Raw genomic sequence first — 19099 nt, 5'->3', positions numbered from 1 at the left:
TTCCCCCCATGGATACGTTTGAAGGTGGTCCTTTATCTATTGGAGAAGTGGATTTTCGATTAACTACAAAGTTTTTCATCCTGTTATTTCGATCGATGAGGATCGGTGTGTTGCAGAGTTTCCGTTTCTGAAGATATATTTATGGATGATCTGCCATTATATTATCAAGGTTTTTTGGTGAAATTTTTCATATTTAGACACTTTTTTTGCACAAAAGTTTTTTGCACTTAAAAGTATTTTTTTGTGGTATTGGCATATATATATTTTTTTCTGGACTTATGATTTGATGATTTCTTTATATATATTTATATATTTATACACATTTACTAGCGCAAATTATTTATTTAAAAGTATTGGGACGCCTGCCTTTACACGCACATGAACTTTAATGGCATCCCAGTCTTAGTCCGTAGGGTTCAATACTGAGTTGATCCAACCTTTGCAGCTATAACAGCTACAACTCTTCTGGGAAGGCTGTCCACAAGGTTTTGGAGTGAGTCCATGGGAATGTTTGACCATTCTTCCAGATGCGCATTTGTGAGGTCAGGCACTGATGTCAGACAAGAAGGCCTGGCTCGCAGTCTCCGCTCTAATTCATCCCAAAGGTGTTCTAGCGGGTTGAGGTCAGGACTCTGTGCAGGCCAGTCAAGTTCCTCCACCCCAAACTCGCTCAGTCATTTCTTTGTGGACCTTGCTTTGTGCACTGGTGCGCAGTCATGTTGGAACAGGAAGGGACCATCCCCAAACTCTTCCCACAAAGTTGAAAGCATGAATTTGTCCAAAATGACTTGGTATGCTGATGCCTTAAGAGTTCCCTTTACTGGACCTAAGGAGCCAAGCCCAACTGCTGAAACACAACCCCACACCATAATCCCCCCTCCAGCAAACTTTACACTTGGCACAATGCAGTCAGGCAAGTACCGTTCTCCTGGCAACCGCCAAACCTAGACACGGCCATCAAATTGCTAGACAGAGAAGCGTGATTTGTCACTCCAGAGAACACATCTCCACTGCTCTGCAGTTCAATGGCGGCATGCTTTACACCACTGCATCTAACACTTTGCATTGCACTTGGTGATGTAAGACTTGAATGCAGCTGCTCGGCCATAGAAACCCATTCCATGAATCTTTCTACGCACTGTTGTTGTGCTAATTTGAAGGCCACATGAAGTTTGGAGGTCTTTAGCTATTGACTCTGCAGACAATTGGCAACTTCTGCGCACTGTGTGCTTTAGCATGCGCTGACCCCGCTCTGTCATTTTACGTGACCTACCACTTGGTGGCTGAGTTGCTGTTGTTCCCAGTTGCTTTCACTTTGTTATAATACCACTAACAGTTGACTGTGGAATATTTAGCAGCAAGGAAATTTCAGGGATGGACTTGCACAGGTGGCGACCTATCACAGTACCACACTTGAATTCACTGAGCTCCTGAGAGCGACCCATTCTTTCATAAATGTTTATAGAAGCAGTCTGCATGCCTAGGCGCTTGATTTTATACACCTGTGTCCATGGAGGTGATTGGAACACCTGAATCCAATGATTTGGAGCGGCGTCCCAATACTTTTGGCAAAATAGTGTATAAAGAGGGGGTGGCTCTGGTGACACTGATGTACGGGGTACCACAGGTCTTTCATAATTTTCACAATTTGTCACACTCTTTTGATTTTTTGATCTTTTAATTTTAAAGCCAGGCAGATTATTTGTTATGGATGTTCTCAATGTTTACATATTGTTTATACCATTTAAATATTGATTCTTAATTCGTAATAAAGGTTTCTGTCATATTTCAGGTTGTCAGTAAAAAAGATGCTTTGTCAGTACATATTGCAGTTTTTGGTAAAAAAAAAGTGGGGGGTTGGCAACCCTGAGCATCGCTGAGGCAATTGTCACTAGACCATCCATTGTGGAAATTCAAAATTCTCTTTCTGTAGGTAAGGTTTTTATAGCAATTTTTATATTTTTTATAGGTTAATTTGCTGCATTTCAAAACATTTTTTGAGTTGTTTCAGTTTTAAATCTAGAACGCTAAGAGAAAATTAAAAATGAAATCAGAAGTGGTGTCGTGCTCCACTACCAATTGCAAAAAAGTGTGAATAAATAAACAGTCCAGCTTCGAAAGAGTGCATAACCTTATCTCTGCAATTATATTATTGCTGCAAACATGTCCTCATTAAATCCTTGACCTTGACACTTCTTCCAGTGCTGTGATGCAAAATTAATAACTGTGCAGTTCACCAATCATAAAAAAATGTTATACACCTTGACCGGTTGTGCTCTCACCCGGTGTATATGACCAGAGCGTTAAGTGAGGTCATATAAGGCTTGTGCCCCTTTAATGGTACTAAGTGGTAAATGGATAGGATGATCCCTCTTTCCCTGGGATGGATGGATGGATGGATGGATGAATGGATGGATGGAAAGACAGAGTGTTCCCTCTTTCCAGCAGGGGGTCTCCTTGCTTCTTTATGGATTCTCCTGGAGTCAGATAGATGGACAGGAATATCCCTCTTCCCACTAGGGGGTCTCCTTGCTTCCTTAGGAATTTTTATCCATAGGTATAACGGCCATGGAATGTAATACAAAATGTAGTGCCTTATCCTCTTTAAAACATAATTTGAAATTTGAATCCACAGTAATGTTTTCCAATATTGTTAAATACTTGCTGTATGTTGCTTTAAGTGTTGTGACGTCAGAGCACCTCCCCTACACGTTACGCCACTGGGTCACGTGGCTTCATTAGGGGGAATTCACCACTTCTGATTTCATTTTTATTTTCTATGAGACAATGGTATGTGTAAAGTGTAAGCGAACCTCTAATTTGCGCATATTTCTTTACGCAATTATGATAATTTCATTTTTATTATTGTATTGATTTTACCACACAGCATTGGTAATTTTTAAATATTGTAGCATACACCATAGTAGCTCACAAGACCCCACACTTCAGTAATAGAAAATTGTTGGGGCAAACTGAAAGCAATTTATTTTTGCTAACATTTTTTCAATAATTCTAAATGCTAAAAATCCAGAATTACTGGAGTGCCAATGATGGGCTTTAATTATTTACATTCGTTTTTTCGGCAAACACATTATTCCACAGTTTTACAGTACGGATTAGTACAATAATATTCAAATATTAGGTTTTCCCTTATGTTTACTACTTAGAAATATTATCTTAATGTACAATGCAGATTATACATGTACAGCTTAAAAAAAATAGGCAACTAGTGTATATATTACATTAATATATATATATTAGGGTAATTCTTATGGAGGATTTAATAATACGTTAAACTAAGTTTTGAGCTTTAAAAACACAAGCTTTAAAAGGATGCACTTAGTTCAGTTATTTGTTTTTTGTACTGTGGTATCATTCCCTTCTTCCTTGTCATGAGAAACAATGATATCCCTGATTAAAGATGGTGGTATAAAAGCAGGCCGGTCTGTGATGCAAAGGGCATTTTGAAGGGCCTGTCTCTCTGTGTCATGAAGAGGAGACTTCTCATAATAAATCCTGATCCAAGGAGACCCTGGAGGAAAGAAAAGAGGTTTTCTTCAACAGCTGGTTTATCTTCCCATGTGAAAAAACAACAATATTTATTACATTGTAAGACCAAAACAAGTTAGAGTTAGAAGGGTAAACTTTTCAACAAGTACAAGAGCAAATGAAAAAAATAGTATTGGACGTAGAGGGAGAGTTGGAGATGAATAAATTGCACTCACTTCTGTACTCCACGAGTCACAACCTTTAAAGGTCCAAGAGATATTAGAGATTGGTTGCTTGATTTTTTTTACATTCATGCTTGGGAGAAGAATTGACTGCCTGGGATATATTTACCCTTTGCTATGCTGGCACCAGTGCTCCCTCTCCTTTTTCCCTAGGCACAGACATGCAAGTTTTTCTCACATAATCATGACAAGCAATTAAAATTGAAGTAATTAAATGGTAGTTTGTTTCCCGTATTTGTAAATCTTGAACACAATCTTGTTTAGTTTTATATTACATTGAGTTAGCTAAAGAACCCTTGCTGAAGGTGGCAGTGCATGCAGTGTGACTGGTGACCCCTGAAGGTGCATCAGTTCCTTCCTAGTGAGTTGGAGTGAATGCTAAACGCCAGGTAAACAATGACCCTGGTGATGAGCAGGAAAAATATGAACCAGTGGTTGCCCATGTTATTAATGATGGAGTCCATTTGGTTGGAGCTTCAGAAGAGCAACCCAGTTGCCTCAAGGTTACCAGGCTCCAGTAAGACCAATGGTACGATAAGCTGCTAGATTGCAAATTTTAATGGACTTGACTTCTAGTGCAGGGAAGTAGTATCAGCAGGTCATGGACCTCAAAGTCAATGGCATCTTAAGTTCTGAAGGACAGCTAGAAGAACCAAAGACATTGTGTAATTTATTGTCTGTGCTCCATATTTCATTTTGCATGGATGTTAAATGATCTCAGGTACAATACAAATGTGAAAAAACTTGCTTAATCTGAAAGAACTGGTGGGGAACTAGTTCAGTTTTGAGATGCTGCAGAAGGCACTCACAAGGCACTGCAGAACATCAACACATACCATGAGTTTTAGTATTGCTTATAAATAGGCAATTGGGATTACTTTTGAAATCCTATTCATATACAGTTATTGTGCGCCTTTCTGAGGGAAGAAATATGAATTGGTCAACAGCAATTATCACTGCTTCCAATTATATGAGTAGTAATGTCCTACAATTATAGTGGTTCTAATGGCAGAAGGTTTCATGGAATGCATTACGGTAAGAAAAAACCTTCTGTGTTCACTTTCCCCCCAGCCACCCCTAAATACTTATCTGAGCCGATCTCAATCCAGAGCTGTCCAGAGAACAGCGGCTCTCTCCTTTCTCTCTCCTCACTGGACATGGAGGCTGCAGCGGGAGCAATTGGCTCCTGCTGCTGTCAATCACAGCCTGTGAGAAGGGAGTGGGGTTGGGGCCAAGCCACACAGCATATGTCTATGGACACACACAGCCTGGCTGGGTATTGAGCCTACACAAGTGCCCCCATAGCATGTGGCTTGGGGGCGAGCCAGGAATGCCATCAGGGGACTCCAGAAGAGGATTGGGGCTGCTCTGTGCAAAACCTTTCCACACAGCAGTTAAGTTTGACATGCTTGTTATTAAAAAAATTGTTTACTTTTACAATCACTTTAGGGTTGAGCTTGGACCATACCGTTTCCTATTAATTATGACATCCTTCAACTGCTTCAACTTCTTTATTCAACTGCTTCAACTTCCTTATTCAACTCCACTGCATTTTCCACAACTCCCAAAGTATTATTGAAAACACTAAAACCAAAATTCTCCACCCCAGTCTGGGGTTTATACAGATTACCACTGGATTCTGCAGTGTACCAGATACAGATGTACAAAGACTATTCTGATTTCTGGCATTACAAGAATGTCTGAGTTCCTTTTACCTTTCTCCACATGCTGTCCCACTCTCACCAGGAGTTCTGCTCCAATACTGTGATTTATTACATCTGTTGCCTTTTTCCTCCCAGCTCCGAGTGCATTTAGGATTTCAGCTATGGGTCTGGCTCGAATCAGCTCCACTGTGCCTAGAAACAGACAAAAATACACAAATGACACAAATATTCTAGGTGTGAAATTCATGTATTAAACAGGAATGTGGATTTTTCTTATATATGATTCATACCCTATGGTTTACCTTGCTATAGTTTACATAAAGACACATTTTTATAAATAAAGGCGAGTACCCAAGATTAGGGATGCACCAAAATTTCGGTGGCTGAAACGTTTTGGCCGAAAACACCCCTTTTGGCCATCGGCCGAAATGAAAAGAAGCGCCGATACAGGTGCCAAAAAAACCCCCGCCACCGCTTGGTAGTTCACCCATACCTGAGAAACCATCGATCCTGGCGCTGGGCATAGAGATGAGTGAAGGAAAGATGGCTTCCACATATCTATGCCCTTGGAGGACCAGAGCGATGTCATTTCTCATTCCGGCCATTTTTTTTTTTTTTAAAGCACTAGATCAATGTTTTTTTTGATCCAATGCTTTACATTGTAGAGGAGAGATGTGGGGTCTTATTGACCCCATATCTCTCCATAAAGAGGACCTGTCACTAATTATTTTTATCACAAGGGATGCATGCATTTCTTGTGATAAGTGATTAACTTTTTTTTTAAAGGAACAGTGCAAAAAACCCCCAAAAAACAAGATATACATTTTTAAAAAAAGTTTAAAGTGCCTCTGTCCCCCCAGGATCGCACATAGTGGTGACCGCAGACGTAGGCCATGCCCACATATGTAAATGGTGTTCAAACCACACATGTGAGGTATCGCCACGAATGTCAGAGCAAGAGCAATAATTCCTGCACTAGACCTCCTCTGTAACGTTACACTGCTAGCCTGTAGAAATTTTTAAAGCATCAACCATGGAGATTTTTAAGTACCGTAGTTTCAGGCCATTCCACGAGCGTGCACAATTTTAAAGCGTGACATGTTGAGTATCTATTTACTCGCTGTAACATCTTCTTTCATATTTTACAAAACAGTTGGGGTATATATAGTTTTTTTTAATCGAAGTGTATTTTTTTCAAAAAAATATATATTCATTTTTAAAAACTGTGCATTTTGAATTTTCAGTTTTGGCACCAGAATTTTCATTTCGATGCACCACTACCCAGGATTATCTTAAATTATATACTATACAAGCAACATGTGCATTTCTATAAAATATATAGGGTGGTGATTGGTATCAAATCAGCCATTCATAGTAATTGCAGACGCACATTAAATGACCAGACAGAATGGCTGCATTGTTTGTAGTTTAAATGTATTCTGCATGACTTCTCATTCTCTCATTCTGTGATGGTTTTACACAAAACGAGTAATGGTGAGGCCCCTGTGCTGTTCAATTGCTACATGCAATTTCACATGCTTCACTCACAGCCTTTCATATGTCTTAGTATTAAAGGATAAGTTAACCTTCTGACTAAAAAATAGAAGCACATTTGTGTTCAGATAAAAAAATGTGCATTTATTATTTTTTGTTTCTGGATCCTGTAAAGCATTGCTCCTGCGATCAGCAGATCTTTGGTGCCGTGCAGGTCTCCTGAAGACCTGTCAGCATATCTGCTTGACCGTATGGGATGTATGGGCAAGCACAAACTGACAAGAAGAATCAGTAAACTGCCACAGTGCTCCAAAGCGCTGTTAGTTCATTGAGAACTGCAAGCTGACAGTCGCAAAGGCTGTTGGGACTTGTAGTTCATTCATTCACAGAACACAGTGAATGAAGGACGTGCCAGGTGGGCAGAGCTCCTCACAGCCATGTTTCTTTAAAATTGTGACAGCTGGCAGGGAGGAGAAGATTCCCCCGCTAGCTGTCACAATGGGGAGCAAGAAAGAGTGGGGGCCGGTCCTTTTGTTACATGTTATGCCATGAATATGGGTGTAACGTGTTACAAAGGATTAACCTATCCTTTAGGTCAGTACACAAATACACAATGTAAAAGGTATCATTGCCACAGGGACATGCTTATGTTCTGCATGTTTTTAGGTATGTTTAAGTATTTTCTGAAGGTTAAGCTTTTCAAGTATCATCCAATATGTTACAAACTATCAAGTGATAAAGAAACTATACTGTATACACTATAATGTATAAATCCATTTCTGGTGCATCAAGCCTTACATATTTATTTACATACATGACACTGGCAGTTGCTGATCAGTGTATTCTGACAGCAGAGGGTGCTGCTTTCAGAATGCAATGTCCTGGCTAGGGGGATTTCTCCATCCATCTCGTTTGTGTACCAGCTGCCTGCTGGCTGAATGAAAAAGAAAAAAAAAAAAATAAACATTTATAGCCTAGTGTCTGTGATGAAAAGTGGAAAAGGAAACATGGAAGAGAAGGGAGGGTCTACCTAGGACTGATATAACTAACACAAACCAAAGGGGGAAGCAAAGAATTACTGTATGTCAGATGCACACAACAACAAGTTGTATAGGCACCATCCTACCACTAGGTGTCAGTAGATGCACATTTTTGAACAATAAAATGCAATGCAAGGTGGGACTCATTCTGCATATCTGCAGTGCTCATTTGCGAACGCCTCAGTATTAAAGCGGTTGTAAAGGCTCAAGGTTTTTTACCTTCATGCATTCTATGCATGACTGTAAAACCTTCTGGGTGCAGCAGCCCCCCTAAGACTTACCTGAGCCCCATCGCGATCCAGCGATGTGTACGAAAGCCTCCAGGGACTCTCCTTCCTCATTGGATGAGACAGCAGTGGCAGCCGATGAGACAGCAGTGGCAGCCATTGTCAATCGCAGCCAGTGAGCCAATGAGGAGAGAGGGGGGCAGGGCCTTGCTGCATTCTGTGTGTGAATGGACATGCAGAGCAGCAGCTCGGGAGCAAGCCTGCTTAGGTGCCCCCATAGCAAGGCGCTTGTTCTGGGGGGCACTTAGCAGGAGGGAGGGGCCAGGAGCACCGGCAGTGGACACTAGAAGAGGAGAATCGGGGCTGCAGTATGCAAAACTACTGCACAAAGCAGATAAGTCTGACATGTTTATTTTTTTAAGAAACAAAATTGCCTTTAATATCACTTTAAGTGTAAACAGCACAAGGAATTTCGGTCATTTAACCCATGTACTAAACCAGATTTAAAGTTAGGAGTAAAAAAGAGCTATAATGACAACTGACACAAATTGTATGGGAAAAAATGTGTTAACTTCCAGTGATAAAAAAATATTTGTTAGTGTACAGTCTCCGACCACTTTACTAGGTACACCTGTTCAATTGCTTGGTAACACAAATTGCTAATTATCCAATTACATGGCAGCAACTCGACATGGTGAAGACAACTTGCTAAAGTTCGAACTGAGCATCAGAATGGGGAAGAAAGGGGATTTAAGTGACTTCGAACGTGGCATGGTTGTTGGTGCCAGACAGGCTGGTCTGAGTATTTCAAAAACTACTGATCTACTGGGATTTTCATGCACAACCATCTCTAGGGTTTACAGAGAATGGTCAGAAAAAGAGAAAATATCCAGTGAGCGGCAGTTGTGTGGACTCATATGCTTTGTTGATGTCAGAGAATGGGCAGACTGGTTGCTGTGACATTCAGATGGTAGGGTCAGAATTTGGCGTAAACAACATGAAAGCATAGATCCATCCTGTCTTGTGTCTTGTGGCTGGTGGTGTAATAGTGGGGGGGGGGGGGGTATTTTCTTGCACTTGCAAGGTGTACCTAATAAAGTGGTCGGTGAGTGTATATAAATCTGCAAACATTTATACATCATACCTATGTAATGACAGACTGCCATTGTGAGTGAGATAAACATGCTGACCTGTTGTCTGCACTATCAGCTCTTCTATGTGAGATGCGTTTCCCAAATTGCTGTTAGAATTAAGACTCCTTGCTATGTCAGGCTGCACCCCTTGAGCCTCCATCATCTTTCGGAAACATTGCAAAGCAGATCCATCATCCAACACTTTGGCAATTTTCTCAGCACCTTGAGAGTCTGACACAGCCTGACCACAAAGCCAGAGGAGGTATCCACCTGTATGCAAAAGGAAAAAAAATCTGCATTGAATAGATAAGATACAGCTCTATGATGTTTATATTTCACAGATCCTTACAGTGTTTGTTGACAGGCAAGCAATGCAAACCCCCAAATGACACAATGGTATAAAAAAAGTAGATGTCCATGTGTTGTCTGGAGTCCAATGGTTGGACAGGTATATATGTGTCAGGTCCTGCAGCAGGCAGTATATTCTGTACATGTCCCACAATACTATGTTTACTGACCTGTGCGTGTGACAAGTTCCCTGAGATCTTCTGGCCCTTTTCCTTCCAGACATTTCAGTGCTTCAATAACTTCCAAACTGTTTCCAACGCAATGACCGATTGGATTATCCATATTAGTTATTAAAGCAATTGTAGGGATTCCAAGAGAGACTCCTACACTCACCTGAGAAAGACACATATGCATGTAAATGTATACATCTCAGACATCAATAACTCCAAAATAACTACTTGTGGATGTGGTTAATTCCTGCCTCCATTTTTCGGTTTGAGGCACTGTTTCCGGTCTGTGGAATGCTCTTCAGTGAGGGGCAATGTCCCTCTTGGCTCTGTGGAACACTCTTCAATGAGGGGCAGTCTCCCTCTTGGCTCTATTTATATCATTTGATGCGTTGCCTCTGACGACATCTATTGATGACGAAACACGTAGAGTGGAGCTACGCTGGAGGGACAGTGGCCATCTTGTTGTGGGCAATTCTTTTCATGTGGTGCTTTGGGGGCCTGATGGGGAGTTTGCCATTTGAAGCTCTTTTTGGAGGAATATCTTGGATGACCCTGTGAGCATTTCCTATGCAAGAACCAGTTGCAGAACCTGCTGGATTTGTGATACTGCTTATGTTGACCGACTTGTGCAGTCAACACTTTTAGTAAGAGGCCAACTTATTTGGATGTATGGTAGTGGTCCCCTTCTTGGATTGGAACCCCTTTCCTTTGCATGGCTCTTGATCTCTTTATATGGGAAACCTACATGGACTGTGCTGTCATCTACATTATTGTGTATGGGACTTTATGTTCCAACTAGTGCTGCATTTTTCCATAGTACATACGGGGAGGTTTAATGGATAAAACACAATACAGCGATCAGACTTCTGTAATGGGCTTTGCACTACAGTGCTTAATCATAAGGATACGTATACATAACACAGTTGAGAGTTTTGTAAACACTTACAAGACTATGTGCCAGCCTTCTTGCATCTTCAATGGTTGGACTTTGAGCTGCTTCACCAAACTTGACATCAAGGATCAGTGCAGAAAGGCTTTCAGCCACCTTTTTGCTCATCACTGAGGCTGTGGAGAGATCAGCACAATGGACATTGTTATGGCTATACTGCCAGCATAGTTGTCTTAAAGCTGAACTTCACCGAAAAGGGGAAGTTCTGCTTTTCCATCTCTTTTCACCCTCCTCTACCACTATTTTTTTGGGGGGGGGGGTACCTGGTTTTGACAGGTACCTGCTCCCAATTCCGCCTGGCTCACCTAGACAATGCAAGCAGAAGTTAAGCCCCTTTCCTTTGCCTGCAGCCTTCTGGGACACGTCACAGGTCCCAGAGAAGACTGCAGGACCATTCACAAAGTGCAGCATGGCTCACACATGCGTAGTGGGAAGCTGGCTGTGAAGCCACAAGGTGTCAACGCTAGTTTCCCTTCGTAAACATGCCAGCTCTGAGTACCCAATGACTGGCAAAGAAACAGCCCAGGTGAGGCTGGACCAGATGCCTGGGCAGGTAGGTGTCCTTTAATTAAAACTCAGCAGCTACAGTATTTGGCCAATCAGTGATCACATGAATAGTAGTAAGCAAGATGTCACTTGCTGACATCATTGCTTACTACTAGTGAAATCTGTGAATGATCACAGAGGTCACATGGTACAAGGCTATTTACAACAGCCTTGTACCATGTGACAAGCTGTGACCAATCCCAGCTCTCTCAGTATTTCTCAATGGCTGGAAGAATGCAGCCAGAGAGATGAAATGATTGCTTTTACTGCCTTTATGGGTGTAAAAGCAATCAGTGTAAAAAAAAAATCATCACCCCCCACAAGTAGTACAGTGTCACTATGGTGACACTGTACTGCTAGGGTGACAGTATGTTAAAAAAAACAAATATAATAAAATAAAAATGTAAAAACTTTTTTTTTAAATAAGTTTTAGGTTACAAACTAATTTGGGTTTTTTTTTTACTAAAAACATAGCCGAATACATTTTGGACAAGATTTCTGAAGAAAGATTATTTGAAAAATTTTATAAGAAAAACACTTTCTTCAAAATGTTTGGTTTTTTTCATTTATATAGCAAAAAAATAAAAATCCCAGTGGTGAATACCACCAAAATAAAATTTTATCTGTCTCCAAAAAATGCAAAAAAATTCATATGGGTACAGTGTTGCATGAATGTGCAATTGTCAAAGTGTGATAGCACTGAAAGCTGAAAATTGGCCTGGACAGGAAGGGGGTGAAAGTGTCCGGACTTGAAGTGGCTAAGTATGTATATATCATCAATTAATTCACAAATCTAAAACCTACAGGCTTTCTTCCTCATTTTAGTACAGTGGCTTTGCAACAGGACACGTACTTGGCTGAATGATCAGAGTAGCTTAACTGTTTACTAAAAAGGTGCAAAGTTAGAATAAATAATGCAAAATAGGGGAAGAAAGGCAAAGAGCATGCATATACCCCAGAACATTGCAAAACATGGATTCTTAACAGCAATGTCGCTATGACTCAATCAAGGTAACATGTTGCTGCATAGAATAGTCTCTGTAGGACTTCATAGCAACAGAGAGTCAAGCTGAGAATCATAGCTTCAGTAAAATATCACATTAAACAGTGTCTAGGGTAGCTCTGGTAACACAGATGAACAGCTGGAGGGATCCAAGGCCCAGGGATAAAGTGCCACCCCATGAAATACTCTAGAGAAGCTAAATGCTAGTAGGCTCTGGTCTGGCTGCCCACATGCTAGTTGTGATAGTGAAGGGCCACCCACCTGGCTGCAGCTCACTTTCCCAGCTACCTCTGCCACATCAGGAGTGACCCCTCTGAGCTGCATAAGAGAGAGCTATTTTTCAACATCCCTTTAGAAAAATATTCCACAATAAACTTAAAAAGGAGCTTAAGGCAGTGGTATATATCTCTAGTCAGTAAGGTGGAGAGAAGATAGGGTAACCGTGTTTCTTTAGTGGATTGTGACCCTATGTTATTTATGTACAGACCAACTCCCCACAGTATAATATCAACCAGCGAAAAAAATACAATACATTGGTTCAGTTGAAGGGCTCACTTGAGTTAATGAAAGCCACAGCCTACTGCCGATTATTATCTTTCAGCACACCCACTTGGATACATGGTCTCAGTGTCCATAATGTGCATTGTCCTGGATATTATTCGTATGTTTTCTGTCTCCCCTGACATGAAAAAATGTTAGCCAATAATTCATACCTTCAGCCATGTAACAGGACGATTAAAATGTGTCCCTGACTTTTTTGGAGAACTGGGATGGGGGTTCACAAACTTTAACACCTCACTGTGTGTTCTTGGACAATCAACAGCTGCCTCATTGTATTCCATTGTGGTTGGATTAAGGTGATTCAGTTACCCACATGGCTATGCATGCTGGGCTATGATCCTGACACTTCTTAAAAAATCTCTTGTGCATAATGAATGTGTGTCAGCAGGATGCAGCACACAACCAGTCTGAATACAAGACCCAAGTACAAAATAAAGCATAAATTGGTGCAGAGTCCTTTCAAAGAGCTAAATCAATAATAACTGCATAAATAAATAACATACTTATTCAGTGAACAAAATTCCATAAATGAAGTGAAAATTAGTGCCTAACCCTCAGAGTGTATATTAATAGCCAAAAAATGAAAGTTGAGCATGTCCACAATAAATATTGCAACCTTAAAAGTGTGCAATCCAGTGCTTCCTTTCATGTCTCACTTCCGTAACATCTTCAAGATAACCTCTGAAACCACTAAGCAACTTATTCACTCCCTTGTTATATCTCGCTTTGATTATTGTAACTCCCTCCTCATTGGCTTACCTTTTCGCAGGCTATCCCCTCTTCAGTCTAATATGAATCCTGCTGCCAGACTCATCCACCTTACCAACCATTCCATATCTGCCACCCCTCTCTGCCAATCCCTCCACTGGCTTCCATTTGTCCAATGAATAAAATTCAAAACATTAACATATAAAGCCGTTTATAACTCTGCCCCAAATTACATCACCAATCTTGTCTCCAAATATCATCCAAACGGTCCTCTCCACTCCTCCTCCCATGACCTCTTGCTCTCTAGCTCGCTTGTCTCCTCCTCCTATACTCATCTCCAGGACTTCTGCAGAGCCTCCCCCATCCTCTGGAACTCTCTACCCCAATCTATCAGACTATCGCCTACTGAAACCTCTCTGAAAACCTATTTCTGCAGGGATGCCTATCCTGCCTTCAGCTAATAACCGAATCTTCTATTTCTCCTATCAGTTTACCCCCACAGTTATTACCTTTTGTACCACTAGCCCCTCCCTCTTAGATTGTAAGCTCCAAGGAGCAGGGCCCTCCTAACCGTCTTGTATTGAACTGTATCGTTGCTGTATTGTCTCCCTTTATATTGTTAAGCGCTGAGCAAACTGTTGGTGCTATATAAATCCTGTATAACAAGAATAATGTCTCACACCACCAAGTGTCTTACCAGACATCAATGATCTTTAGATGAGCCTTTTTTAACACCCTGAGGTACCTTCAGATTCATTCAGGATGTGCCGTAGCAAAATGCCTAAACATTTACCAGAAATTGTATACAAGCTGGAGGGAGGATCAAACTTGCCTTTCAATTCCGCAAAGCCACAGGTTTTCTTTGTGAACCATTTCAACTTTCTGGCCACCAATGTCCTGACAACCAATGACATCACCAGTTGATTAGGAGGACATTGGGCATCTACACACCATCCTTATTTGCGCCTCCATTGCCCCACTCTGTCACCACTGGGGTCACATTACATGAGAGAGAGAAACCGAGGGAGAAAAGAAACACTGGAATACTAGTCAGTACCAGTGTGCAAAGGAAAATTTGCTTTGGAAGAATACATCACCTCTAATGTTGGGTGCCCTATGTGTGTGGATGTTGCCGCATTATGTAAAACTATTAATTTAGTTTTTACATTTTGGAATTGGGTGCCTCGAGATTGTGCAGAATTATAAAGGGTGCCTTGATCGAAAAATGGTTGAGAGACACTGGTCTAGATTATAAGAGATCTGTTGTGCTGAAATCAATGGATGTCAATACAGCTCCCACAGCCTGCTCACCACTCACAAAAGTAATCACTGGTAACCTCAGAACATGAAGTTGAACAAAGGCAGATCACATCATTTTCATCAGCACCTAATTTGGTAGAAAAGTCCTTTCAAAATGAAATGCTTGAGGTCCTTAAGGTTTTTTACCCATGTAAGAAGTGTAAGGTGTGTAAAAACGTACAGCCTGTTCATACCTCCTTTTCCATCCAGCGTCACCTCAAAAAAATATAAGATTTGTGATTTCATTACAGTACCAAGGTGGTGGTTTATCTCCTAAGTTGTACATGTGGCCTCCAATATGAGGAGGACCACAAGATCTTTGAATGTTCAAACTGGGGAGCATTTGGCCAAAAAAGGGTTTTCCATCACACACAGTCTGTCCAAACATTTTGCTTCACATCATAATAGAGATCCTTCCTCCTTGCAGGTAAAAGGCATAGAGAAATATTCTCCACATTGGAGTGGGAGTAATATGAAAAGACAGATCTTCCGTCCTGAAACACGATGGATTTTTGACCTTAAGACCCATCAACCATGGGGCCTGAATGTTGAATGGGATATTAATTCCTTTATTAATACCAATTAAGATATTGATTATATAATTAAAGAGCAGTTATTATAGGTTGCTTGCAGATTAGTAAATGATGATATATTTCCCTTTTTATGCCACATAATTTAAATGTTTTTATGTTCTTAAGAATTTTTTTATTAATTGTATATATGAGGGATTTTTTCATTGCTATGAAATTTATTTTAATTTTTTTGTTTTTAGACTATTTTCTTTCATTGCAATAGTTTTTACTGTTGGTTATATCTTATTATATTGCTTAAATATGCATATGATGTATTTGTGTATTTTTGAATTTTTATCATATTCATATGCAACCACAAGATGGTGCTATGTTTGTTTATCTGGTGTTCATTGTGATAGCACTGATGTATATATTTTTGGGATATTTTAACCACTTACCCTCCTGGGGATTTAACCCCCTTCCTGACCAGGCCATTTTTTGCATTACTGCGCTGCGTTACTTTAACTGACAATTGCGTGGTCATGCAACACTGCACCCACATTAAATTTATGTCCTTTTTTTCCCACAAATAGAGCTTTCTTTCCGTGGTATTTGATTGCCTGTGCATTTTTTATTTTTTGTGCTATAAAAAAAAAGACCAACAATTGAAAAAAAACCCCCATATTTTGGACTTTCATATTAAACATGCGCAGTAAAAAAAATCTAATTTTGTCATAAATTTACACCAAAATGTATTCTGTGACATGTCTTTGCTGAAAAAATCCCAATACGTGTAACTTAATTGGTTTATGTGAAAGTTATAGTGTTTACAAATGGCAGTATAGATACTGGGATTTGTTTTTCTACTAGTAATGGCAGCGGTCACCAACTTTTAGTGGGACTGCGAAACTGCGGCGGACATTCTGACACTGGAGGGAAGTGACACCAATACAGTGATCAGTGCTAAAAAAAAGCACTGACACTGTACTAATGGCACTGGGCAGGAAGGGGTTAATATGAGGGGCGATCAAAGGGTTAAATATGTGCAGGGAGTGTTTTACTAGGGGGCGGGGGGTGTATGTTTCACTGTAAGCACAGCACAGCCATCCAGGAGCAGTGTGCCTGAGCCGACAGGGAGGAAGACTGTTAGTAAACAAAACAGTCAGAGATGCTCGGTAATCACCGGGCGCCGGCGGGTAATTACTTGCCAGGACCCGGTGATTGACAGCTGCGAATGGCGGTGTGGGTAGGGCACGTACGCCCCCTATTCGGAAATGTAAAATCACGTATATATACGTGATCTTGCGCACCCCTGCCACCTTGTAGCAGTATATCTGCTATATGGCGGCGGGGAAGCGGTTAAAATAGTTTGTTTTTGGTGGAGCATTTATATTCTCTTTCAGCCAGTCTGAGCTGTTTTTTGGGCTGATATTGAACTTTTGGCTTCATCTTGTGACTATATTTTTCTGAGAAGTCCTTCCGGGGTCTTTCCTTTTAAAATGACAGCTTCTCATGTTGCACAAGTGATCTCCAATCCCAGAGGACACCATTTTTGGGGAAACATGTCGGGCAGAGTCTATGTGATGTCATCACGTACCAGCATGAGCACTGAGACCACGGCAAAACAATTTCATATTCTGTACACTGCCTGTTCTAGTCACCTGATTGGAAATGTAATATATTTTAATAAATAGTTGGTTTTTAAATTTACTGCACTATGAGGCTTTCCCTTGTTTAATCCTTCTATACCATTATGATGAGCAGTACTGGAAACTAAAGTGAAATCTCGGTGGGACCGCAAACCTTTTCGGTGAATATAGCCATTTCTCTGGTGATTTGTCAGAGTGCCAGTCTCGGGTTATGATGCATATGTTTACTTGATCTTTATAGCTTGAGATCATCTCATTTTTGAAAGAGGCTTGCTTGTTTTTTGAAGAGCACTTTCTGAGCACAGAAGCACTTTGTATGAAGTTTCACAGCACAGAGCACTTTTCTTCATGATTGATTTTAAGACTTATTTATTTATATATTGTACATAAATTATTTATGAATTGTTCATGCATTTATGTATTGATTTAAGTATTTAGCTTTTTTGTTTACATTGAAATTTTATATATATATCAATTGTGGACACATTTACATAGACACATAGTATTGGTTTGCTTGTATTTACTATATTTAAAGGGACAGTGCACTATGTATGAGACCACATCATTTACCTTTTTGATTTGGGATGTAAAGTGATGTGAGGCGAAAAAGACATCCCATAAAATGTCCTGTCAGTGGTTAGTTCATAATTTCTTTGAGTTCCCTTAAGATTCAAGTACCATAGGCAATCTTCCTGCCACCAAAGGGGTTATCAGCTGCTAATTTTGAAAAAAAAAATGAAGGGGTGCAGTTTTTTTTTGGGGGGGGGGGAGGGGGGAAAGCTTTTATCTGGGGCTTCCTGAAAAATCCACCTGTCTAGGACTCTCCTCTGGTTGATAAAATACAGTTTTCTACAAACCCATTTAAACTCTTGGAACAGTTTTAATGAACTATATTTAAAAAATAACTTTTAAAGCAAGGAAAGGGTAAGTATTTAGCAATTGTCTCTTCACGGTCTGCACAATACTTAGGTATTGCTGTTTCAGCAAAGTTGAGTTTATATGTTTCCTTTCTCATAGTTTGAAGAGGAACTTTATTCCCCTATTTAAAGCGATTCTAAAGGTTCATCTTTTTTTTGGGGGGGGGGGCAGTAACAAACATGTCTATACTTAACTGCTGTGTGCAGTGGCTTTTCACAGAGCAGCCTGGATCCTCCTCTTCTTATGTCCCCCACAGGCTCTCCTTGCCCCTCGCTCCTGTCGGATGCCTCCACAGCAAGCAGCATGCTGTGGGGGTACCCTCTGCTCAGTGTGTCCATTCACACACGGAGCCGCTGCTTGGCCTCCCCCCTCAATGGCTGACTGGCTGTGATTGACAGCAGTGGGAGCCAAGGGCTCCCTCTTGCTGTCTCAACCAATGAGGAGGCAGAGACCCGGGACAGCCGAGGCTGTTTACATCGCTGGATTGGGGGGGCTGCTGCACACAGAAGGTTTTTTTACCTTCATACATAGAATGCATGAAGGTGAAAAACCTTGAGCCTTTACAACCACTTTAAGATTTTATTTCTTCCTCTCTTAAGCTGGGTACACACTGGCCAAAAATTGGCCAGTTCAGCAGGATCCATCCTATTGTTGGTCAGTGTGTATAGCTATCTCCCCAACAGAGGGACATGCTGGCAAACCAGCATCTGATCAGCACTCGTAAGTAATAGCTGTGAGCACTGATCAGTGTATTTTGGCATAGATGGGGGGTGGAGTCCCTCTGTCAGGGAGAGACCACACATCACTTGTGTTGACGTAGAGACAGTGGCGTCCCTAGGCAGGTGCGGGGGGTGCGCGCCGCACCGGGTGACACATATCGCACGGGGTGACACTGGACCCGCTCCACGAAAAGGTAAGTTTTAAAGCAAGCTGCTGATCCCCGCAAAATGGATCAGGTCTGCGGATTGAGCATAATGGATCGGAGTCCGATTCATTATGTTCCCCAATCCGCAGATCCAATCCATCTTGTGGGGATTGTTGGCTTGCTTTAAAACTTACCTTTTCATGGAGCTTGTGGAGAGATCAGTTAACCCCGTATAGGTTGCAAGCTGATGATCCCTGCATAATGGATTGGATCTGCGGACTG

The 19099-nt window shown here is 41.0% G+C and overlaps 1 protein-coding gene across 1 annotated transcript in view; it reads right to left on the bottom strand.

Annotated features, from left to right (window-relative positions):
• Positions 1 to 2842: 2842 nt before the first annotated feature.
• The window catches only part of TYMP (thymidine phosphorylase), a 52375-nt gene continuing 36118 nt past the window's right edge, over positions 2843 to 19099 (bottom strand). Inside the window, exons 7-11 of the mRNA XM_089655329.1 lie at positions 10754 to 10872; positions 9808 to 9970; positions 9347 to 9559; positions 5447 to 5587; positions 2843 to 3532 (exon numbers count right to left, since the gene is read on the bottom strand). Coding sequence (XP_089511455.1) covers positions 3345 to 3532; positions 5447 to 5587; positions 9347 to 9559; positions 9808 to 9970; positions 10754 to 10872 — 824 coding nt within the window. The 3' untranslated portion in view covers positions 2843 to 3344. The remainder of the gene's footprint in view (positions 3533 to 5446; positions 5588 to 9346; positions 9560 to 9807; positions 9971 to 10753; positions 10873 to 19099) is intronic.

This window comes from Staurois parvus, unplaced genomic scaffold (assembly GCF_062004578.1).
Source record: "Staurois parvus isolate SC_StPar_1 unplaced genomic scaffold, SC_StPar_1.0 ptg000832l, whole genome shotgun sequence".
NCBI lineage: Eukaryota > Metazoa > Chordata > Amphibia > Anura > Ranidae > Staurois > Staurois parvus.
This window is presented reverse-complemented; position numbering and strand designations above follow the sequence as displayed.